The sequence below is a fragment of the Oncorhynchus keta genome, chromosome 32 (genome assembly GCF_023373465.1).
Source record: "Oncorhynchus keta strain PuntledgeMale-10-30-2019 chromosome 32, Oket_V2, whole genome shotgun sequence".
Classification (NCBI taxonomy): domain Eukaryota; kingdom Metazoa; phylum Chordata; class Actinopteri; order Salmoniformes; family Salmonidae; genus Oncorhynchus; species Oncorhynchus keta.
Genome location: NC_068452.1, coordinates 29,128,939 through 29,138,071, shown reverse-complemented (window position 1 = coordinate 29,138,071; position 9,133 = coordinate 29,128,939). Strand labels below are relative to the sequence as shown.

Here is a 9,133-nt window from a genome sequence, read left to right as displayed (position 1 = left end):
TTCCTTCCGTTTTCTTACTGAGATGGTTGTATGATCTTTTTTTCCGGTGTGCCTGATCTGGTTATTTTTAGCTTACTTTAATTTTTGCATTCATGTGTTGAGTGTAATAAGTGTTCATTTCTGAAACTGATAGATGGTGTGTATACTTCTGGATTTTGGCAATGAGGCCCTTTATCTACTTCCCCAGAGCCATATGAACTCACAAACACCATTTTTGTCTGTGTCCAAAATGGCCTCATTGACAAAATCTCCAAGTATCCTTTTTTAAAATCATAACTCTTCTGAATCATTACTATACTTGCTAATTTACTCCCACTCTCTTCTGTTTTCCCTGCCGTAACTTTGGTGTGGTGGATGGATCCCTTGTTTCCCCTGTCTAAAATAAACTGGTTTCAATCAGAATACTAGGGGTCAGCATGCTTGAATGGTGGTTATGTGTAGATTGCCAAAGAAAAATGGAACGGTAATGGTACTCTAGAGTCTGGCGGACACAAGAAAACAGTGGCTTACAGTACATCCTGACAGTAACCTCTTGCCTAACTCCCCCAGATCCCTGTGAGTCAGACGTCTGTGATGGATGACATTGAGAAGTGGCTGGATGTGGACGAGGTGGGTCATTGTTAGCATTCACTCAATGTCATGGTATACAAGCAGAGTCCAACTTGGTTCCATGTTATACCAGTGCCAGTCCTTGCACCCCCTCTCTAATTTGGTTTTATGGACTTCATGCTTTACCCCAGCAAATGTAACATTCCTGAATTCTTGAACATATTCAATTTTGTTTGGACATGTGACTTTTGACGTGAACACAACAGTCATGGCTTTCATGTGTGTTACGTGTATCACAGGAGGACGACATGGCTGATTCAGAGGGTGTGACAAGTGCGGGTGAGCGTCTATTTCTCATCCACTCCCTGGGTATCGCTATGTAGATGCAACAACAGTTTAGTTTGCTTCCTTGTGCTATTACAAAGTCCTGAGTAATCCCTCTGAGACCAACAAAGCCCGCCTAAGGCAACTTCTCCTTCTCCCTCCTTTTTAGAGTTTGACAGGTTTCTGGCAGAAAGAGTGAGAGCAGCGGAGCGACTCCCGTCCCTGAAAGCTTTTTCTCGTGACGACAACAACCACTCAGAAAAATAGGCCAAGCCGCAACCTGTCACCTAACCAATGCCATTTTCCCAAATAGTGTGAGAGGACTGAACTGGCTGAATGTATGATTGGCACATACAGTGAGTAAATGACTGGTGGGAACAACAACTCCTGACAATAGGGTTGTGCTACTGACACTCGGGTGAACTACTTTATGTTCAACTCTCCTGGGTTAAGGTCTTCATCTAGTACGTTTAATGTATATTTTTATGTGAAGGCGTGGACCAAGTGTTTTTAACTTACACTAAGAGTGTTTTATGATAAGAACTTAAGTCGTCCAGTGCCACTATAAATATGGATATCCAGTTGAGGAGGCTGGTGGGAGGAGCTATAGCAGGATTGGCTTATTATAATGAATGGAATGTAGTCAAACATGTGGTTTCCTTATGTTTGGTACGGTTCCATTTATTCCATTCTAGACATTATAATGAGCCTGTCCTCATAGCTCCTCCCACCAGCCTCTGGTATGGCTGTGGATTCAAACATTTGCACAATTATTAAGTTTAATTCCTGTTATGTTTCTTAGAAGAGAATGGAATATGCCCAATATTTTCAGATGAACATTGAATGATGTGCATTCCAGAAAATGCAGGCATGATAAACACAATGTTAGTAGATTGCCATAAGATATAATTAGGGGAAATGTATTATGTGAATCCCATTTGTAATACAGAACACTTTTGGGAAGAGCAATACAAACCTAATTGTTTCTGGAGTACTTGAAGTTTATCAAATGTTACACAATGTCAGTCAAGAACTTGTTCTCAACTGGCCTACCTGGTTAAATAAAGGTGAAATAAAGTATGTTAACATTAAACACAGATGAAGTCTTAAAGCTAGTTTGCTTTTATTCACTCTGGGAGATGAGGAGCTCAGCGTGTGGTCTGATTTCATGGTTCTGCAAATATGACTGATTTCTGTGTTTAGTGGCATTATGGTATACCAATTTTACAGTCTGTGACTGTGAATAACACAGGTTCTGCCGTTTCCAATGTCATTTAGAAAAGCATGTTGAATCTGTCAAGTACTTACAGGAGTGATAATGCTTTTGTCATATCAACTTTAAAGGTGTCTGAAGAAACTGGGATGCCATAACTTTTACAAGGAACAGCGAAGGGCTGAGAGGAGTTCCAAACAGCTGGGGCAAGGGGAAGTTGAGCTATATATTTTTTCCTGATATAAGGAACGTGCCTAAAACCAAAGTATGGAAGAGGCCATTTAGAAATGCGTTGTGAAGCAAAAACTAGGCCACTGTTTAGTTCTCTGAAATACTGCATTTTGATCTGTAAATCTGGGCTGGCGTGGTTACACTTGTCTGTAGTTGTGAGGCCCTGCCAAAATCGTACTGCCAAATTCTGTTGGAAGTGTCTTATGGTAGTGAAATTAACATTCAATTATCTGGCAACAGCTCTGGTGGACATTCCTGCAGTCAGCATGCTGATTGCATGTCCCCTCAACTGGAGACCTCTGTGGCCTTATGTTGTGACAAAACTGCACATGTTTGTGTCATTTTGTCCCCAGCCAAGGAAAAATGCTCACTAATAGGGATGTGAACCAATTTGTGCTTTTATTTCAGTTCATGGGACCAACACGTTACGTCGTATTTATATTTTTGTTCAGTATAAATCAAATTGCTGTCTTGGCCTTTTTAAGAATAAGCTGTTTACCTCCATCTCTGTATCCTATTTACAAGTAGTTGTATTTATTTCACCGTTATTTAACTTGGCAAGTTAAGAAATTCTTATCTACAATGACTGCCTACCCCGGCCAAACCTGAACGACACTGGGCCAATTGTGCGCTGCCCTATGGGACTCCCAATCACGGACTTAGACACTGCTTTGTTTATTTGGTTGCTAATCTTTTATATCAGTGGTTTGGTTTAATACAGGTTTAATTGAAAATATAAATGTTTTATTTGAAGTAGGTTACTTTCTGTTACTTGCCAATTAAATGTGCGAACCCCGCTTAACGGACAACTGGCCAAGTGAAACGAAGTCGCCCAGAGTGTGGTTACACCACGGAGTTTCTAAACCCAGAAATGAAACATCGCGAGACCTCCAGCCCGGGATTTGGGTTTTGAGAAGTAAAACATTATTCCTTAGTTGTACATTTTCTCGAAATCTAAAGTCAACCTAGATTCGAGCCAATGTCTTAAGTAGTTTAACATGTTATTACTCCAACCTTGTGAAAATGACACTGAACGTCGCCTACAAGTGTGATCTGGGATAGGATAAACTATCTTCATACTGTACTGTCTTTGGCTATATGTTTTGAGACGTGGTTAGATTCAGAAAGCATCTCTATACTCCCATTGCTTCTGATTGGTGCTCCATGATACGCCCAAGTGCGTTACATACCACTGACGTAACTCACAGTATTTTTGGCCACGCCTTACGTTGTTATCCTGTCTCGTCTCAACCTGTTAACTGCTTGGAAATATTTTGACAGAAATTCATCATGCCTATTCGAACAGCTGTCCGTTATATTAGTGCCCCAATAAGATATATTTTGAGACCCTCAACTACCACCTCAAACCGGGGCTATGCAGCTATCGCCGAGGCTAGAACGGTGCTGGAGCATGAACTTGAAACGATCCGAACTGGTGGAACGTGGAAAGGAGAAAGAATAATCACGTCCAAGCAGGGTCCTCATATCAACGTGGACGGCAGTCATGGCGGTGAGTAGCCTGACGTTATAGTTAGGGGTCAGCTCACCAACTTTCAATTATATTGATTTGCCTACCTATGCTTTGCTGTCCTCAAGTGACATGAAAAACATGGCAGAAGTTGGCACCGTGGAATTTAAGTCTAGCCTACCCACGTTGTCTAACCAGGTCGAATTTGTTGCATACAGCTAAGAGTTGTAGCAAGCTAAGTTAGCTAGCAAGTTTACCTACTCGCTTAGTCTTGTTCGCCCCCATCTGAAGTTCGCGGAAATTCATCTCAGCCTGGTGGTGTTGGGGTAGCTAACTACATGGCCGAGACTTGCCCTACTTGGCAACTGGAAGTTATAACGTTACGTGTGCTTAGTGTTATCGTGATTTGTGGTGGCTGCTGGTTTTGTTAAACCCATATTTCTGCCACCAACGTAACTACTAAATTGTTACTGTTCACTTTTGTGTACCAGAGAAAGACTGACCCCTAGTGCTGATTTATGAATGGCTTATGGCTCTCGTGTACAGCTGGCACTCTTCTGTTTTTGCCAGTAAATACACAATGGTAGAAATCCCTCACTCATACTCCCTCCAGCAGTCATGCAAGGTCACTGTGGTAATTGTTACTGGTAAATCAAGCTTTCTCTGGCAGTTGGGTCAGTATTGTTATGGTGTGCATGTCCTCTGGAGAACCTGGCTTATATATGCTTACTTATTGGTTCTCTCTCTCCCCATACAGACATATTGAATTTCTGCGCAAACAACTATCTGGGCCTCTCCAGCCATCCCCAGGTAGTGGAGGCAGGGATTGAGGCCTTGAAGAAGTATGGTGCTGGGCTGAGCTCAGTGAGATTCATCTGTGGCACACAGGTAACCTAAAGCCTGCTTGCTCAAGTGTTTCTGGTGGTTCTGTGTGAGTCCACATGACTCTGTGATTGTGTCTCCTCTCATTCTCGTATTACCATATGATCCACAGGACATTCACAAAGATCTGGAGCAGAAGCTGGCTCAGTTCCATGAGCGTGAGGACTGCATCCTATATGCCAGCTGTTTTGACGCCAATGCAGGGCTATTTGAGGTTTGTGATTCTTGAATACATTAACATGTGATTAACTGTTTTATACATTCTGTTGCATGGTCTGTCTTTACAGTTGCTGTGCCACTGTATTAAACAATCGTAAAGTAGTAATGCACTATTTTTCTACGCCAGGTTCTGTTGGGCCCTGACGATGCAGTTCTTTCTGATGAGCTGAATCATGCCTCTATTATTGATGGGATCAGATTGTGTCGGGCCAAGAGGTTCAGATATAAACACATGGACCTGAATGACTTGGAGACCCAGCTGAAAGAGTCCCAGGTAAAGAGAGTGCTATACACGCATTGAAATAATAATCTCCTTGAGGTGATCATGTGGCATAATGACAGCGGGGTAAGGAGCAAGACAGGCATCATCTGCTGTCCATCTTCCAGCGAGAGGATTTCTAAACTCTGTCTTCCCCATCATAATACCTGCACTACCTTCAGCCATTACACATATTTCTTAGAATATGATTGCACAGTATCTTTTCTAAATTAAGGGCTCCACCTTTCATGAAGCTTATTATGCTGAATCCTCTTGAAATCCATGAAGCTTGAAACCATAGTGATGGGTAAATAAAGGTTGCTGAATTGATTTTAGAGTTAATGGGCTGTGTTTGCGTCACTGGTCATCATGGCTCCTTGTCCTCCTCAGTCATCTCGTCTACGACTTGTTGTCACGGATGGTGTGTTCTCCATGGATGGTGACATGGCTCCATTGAAGGGGATCTGTGACCTGGCAGAGCAGTATGGAGCCATGGTCTTCATTGACGAATGCCATGCTACAGGCTTCATGGGCCCACGAGGCAGGTGAGTGAAGGTCCGGGTGGAGAGAAAAAACGACAGATGGAGAAATTATGCAAGAACTTTACTGATGTAATTATGTCTAGGAAAACTAAAAAGGATGATGGTTTCGTAGCCAATTATGTCGACCAATAGTGTTATTACATTTTGTTTGCAGAGGCACAGATGAGCTCCTTGGAGTGATGGACAGGGTTCACATTGTCAACTCTACTTTGGGAAAAGCACTGGGAGGTGCAGCTGGTAGGTTTCCCTCTGTTTCGACTCATATATGGAGTTGCATAACGGTACTGTATGTTCTCAATAGTTATGAAATGTCACTATTGACAATGTAGGCTGTGTAATTGAACTCCATAAATGGATGACAAAATTAACTTGAAAATGTACATTGATACAGGACATTTGGAAAGTAATTCAGACCCTTTGACTTTTCCCATATTTTGTTGTTACAGTCTTATTCTAAAATGGTTTTAAAAAACTAGTAAATTAATTTGATTGGACATGATTTGGAAAGGCACACACCTCTCTATATAAGGTCCCACAGTTGACATTGAATGTCAGAGCAAAAACGAAACCTTGCGGTCGAAGGAATTGTCTGTAGAGCTCAGAGACCGGATTATGTCGAGGCACAGATCTGGGGAAGGCTACCAAAAAATGTCTGCAGCATTTAAGGTCCCCAAGAACTCAGTGGCCTCCATCATTCTTAAATAGAAAACGTTTAGAACCATCAAGACTCTTCCCAGAGCTGGTCTCCTGTCCAAACTGAGCAATCAGGGGAGAAGGGCCTTGGTCAGGAAGGTGACCAAGAACCTGATGGTCACTCTGACAGAGCTCCAGAGTTCCTCTGTGGAGGAACCATCTCTGCTGCTCTCCACCAATCAGGTCTTTATGGTAGAGTGGCCAGACGGAAGCCACTCCTCAGTAAAAGGCGCATGGCAGCTCGCTTGGAGTTTGCCAAAAGGCACCTAAAGACTCTCAGACCATGAGAAACAAGATTCTCTGGTCTGATGACACCAAGATGGCCTGAATGCCAAGTGTCATGTCTGGAGGAAACCTGTCACCATCCCTACGGTGAAGCATGGTGGTGGCAGCATCATGCTGTGGGGATGTTTTTCAGCGGCAGAGACTAGTCAGGATCGAGGGAAAGGTGAACGGAGCAAAGTACAGTGAGATCCTTGATGAACACCTGCTCCAGAGCGCTCAGGACCTCCGACTGGACAACGACCCAAAGCACTAAGCCAAGACAATGCAGGAGTGGCTTTGGGACAAGTCTCTAAATGTCCTTGAGTGGCCCAGCCAGAGCCCGATCAAACATCTCTGGAGAGACCTGAAAATAGCTGTGCAGCGACCCTCCCCTGACAGCTTGAGAGCGTCCTGCAGAGAAGAATGGGAGAAACTCCCCAAATACAGGTGTGCCAAGTTTGTAGCATCATACCCAAGAAGACTCAATGCTGTAATTGCTGCCAAATATGCTTCAAGAGTACTGAGTGAAGGGTCTGAATACTTATGCAAATATGATATTTCAGTCTTTTGGGGGGGGCTGTAACGTAACAAAATGTGGAAAAAGTCAAGGGGTCTGAATACTTTCCGAATGTACTGTATAAGGTGGATATGGGTTTTCTATCTGTTTTCTCTCAGGTGGGTACACAGTGGGTCCTAAACCTCTGATTGACTTGCTGAGGCAGCGCTCTCGTCCGTACCTGTTCTCCAACTCCCTACCCCCTCCTGTCGTGGGCTGCGCTACTCGGGCTGTCGAGCTGCTCCTCGCTTCCAATGAGATTGCCCAGAGTGTCGGGGACAAAACCATGAGGTGGGAATCGGGGAAGGGACTGGGGCCTCTGTTTTGGTGAATGTGGTAGACCCCATCTAAGCTTATGGAATGGTTAACATAGGAGCACGGACAAAAACAGATAAGCCTTTTTGTGTTGGTCTTTGTGAAAAATACGTATGAGCTGAATCATGAATGGGACATGTTTGAAAAGCGCAATTGAATGACCATGAGATGGACTAGTCTTGTGCTGAACAAGTGACAAGATTTGTGTTTATTCTGCATTCAACACTTTTGCTTATTTCATCTCTCATCTGTACTGTGTCCTTCACAGGAGGTTGGTGGCACATTTAATTGGGGAGGATGGGCTCGTGGTAATGGCTGGAGTGGAATAGTATCAACCATTCCGTTTGCTCCGTTCCAGACATTATTATGAGCTGTCCTCTGCTTAGCAGCCTCCACTGGTGTCCTTCCACACATGTTTACAGTTTCAAGAGCACTACATGTTTCCCAGAGAACCCAGTTAGCAACCATGACAGTTGAAGGCATTGATACTGTATAAGGAACGATGGCTATTTCTGTAATGTCTTTATTCACTCCCCCTTTCGTAGGTTCAGAAACAAAATGACAGAGGCTGGGTTCACCATCTCAGGCTCTGACCACCCTATCTGTCCTGTGATGCTGGGGGATGCCAGACTAGCCTCTCTGATGGCTGATGACATGCTAAAACTAGGTGAGGCAACTGTTCAGGCTGAATATGAATGGAGCACAAGCACATTTCAAGCATTATCAAACATTACAACAATCTGTATATTCGTTGGAAATACTCTGGATTTTTTGTCCACTCATTTTATAGAACTGAAATATTTTTGAAAAGCTTGATCCAAAAGATTTCTGTGGAATTACAAATGAATGGACACACGTCAACCTGTAGAGGGAGACAGAGATATTCTCATTGGTATTTTGTATTCAACAATTTTGTCTCACAAAATGGGAGCTGACAACAATCAGAGACCTAATAGGTTATTAGCTGCAAACTACACTGCTTGAATACAAGGGCTGGAAAAAAATACTAATTTGAATCAGTCTGGCCTTTTCTTGAGGAACCGTAGTCTTCAGTGTTATGTCTATCTACTACAATTACCCATTATTCTGTCTCCCACAGGAGTGTATGTGATTGGGTTCTCCTACCCAGTGGTACCAAAGGGCAAAGCCAGAATCCGGGTCCAGATCTCAGCGGCCCACACTGACCAGGACATTGACCGAGCTGTGGATGCTTTCATACAGACAGGCAGGAAGCATGGAGTTGTATCTTAAATAGAATAACTTGTGGATCATTTTGCTGCCAATAAGCAAGTTAAAAAGACAAGCAGCTTGCAGAGTTTGGTCTGTGGTTACAGGTTACACAGGAGGCCTATGAATGACAGTGTGACAAAGATAATTTATTACATACAGGGTAATGTATTACAGATTATGCTCAATTGTGGTCAATGCTATTTGTGTTGCTTGTGTTGAAGTTGAATGAATAAAATACTTTTAACAAAACGTTGGTATTTTTCAATGGCGCTAGCTAGATATGGTTGTAATACTGGGTAAGCTAGAAGATATATTAAAGTCTTGTCTTTATTTAGAGCAATAAACGTGTGCTTGTATCAACAGTAACTTTGTAAACACAACGAACAGG

The 9,133-nt window shown here is 42.9% G+C and overlaps 2 protein-coding genes across 4 annotated transcripts in view; both read left to right on the top strand.

The window, feature by feature from the left end:
• The window catches only part of LOC118365569 (target of Myb1 membrane trafficking protein-like), a 6,866-nt gene extending 4,894 nt beyond the window's left edge, over positions 1-1,972 (top strand). For all 3 annotated transcript variants that reach the window (XM_035747888.2, XM_035747887.2, XM_035747886.2), the window contains 3 exons: positions 550-609; positions 849-888; positions 1,043-1,972. In XM_035747888.2, coding sequence (XP_035603781.2) covers positions 550-609; positions 849-888; positions 1,043-1,140 — 198 coding nt within the window. In that variant the 3' untranslated portion in view covers positions 1,141-1,972. The remainder of the gene's footprint in view (positions 1-549; positions 610-848; positions 889-1,042) is intronic.
• A 1,560-nt stretch (positions 1,973-3,532) lies between these two features.
• Positions 3,533-8,994, top strand: gcat (glycine C-acetyltransferase). The gene is made up of 9 exons (XM_035747889.1): positions 3,533-3,827; positions 4,543-4,673; positions 4,780-4,881; positions 5,014-5,160; positions 5,536-5,690; positions 5,842-5,924; positions 7,320-7,491; positions 8,061-8,182; positions 8,615-8,994. Exons 1-9 carry the CDS (start codon positions 3,608-3,610, stop codon positions 8,764-8,766), a joined length of 1,284 nt encoding a protein of 427 aa, XP_035603782.1. The 5' UTR covers positions 3,533-3,607; the 3' UTR covers positions 8,767-8,994.
• The last annotated feature ends 139 nt before the right edge of the window (positions 8,995-9,133 follow it).

Coding starts and splice junctions, on each gene's coding strand:
- gcat (XM_035747889.1), top strand. CDS start 3,608: ATGCCTATTCGAACAGCTGTCCGTTATATTAGTGCCCCAATAAGATAT. Junction 5,925..7,319: donor AGCACTGGGAGGTGCAGCTG/GTAGGTTTCCCT, acceptor GTTTTCTCTCAG/GTGGGTACACAGTGGGTCCT. Junction 7,492..8,060: donor GTCGGGGACAAAACCATGAG/GTGGGAATCGGG, acceptor CCCCTTTCGTAG/GTTCAGAAACAAAATGACAG.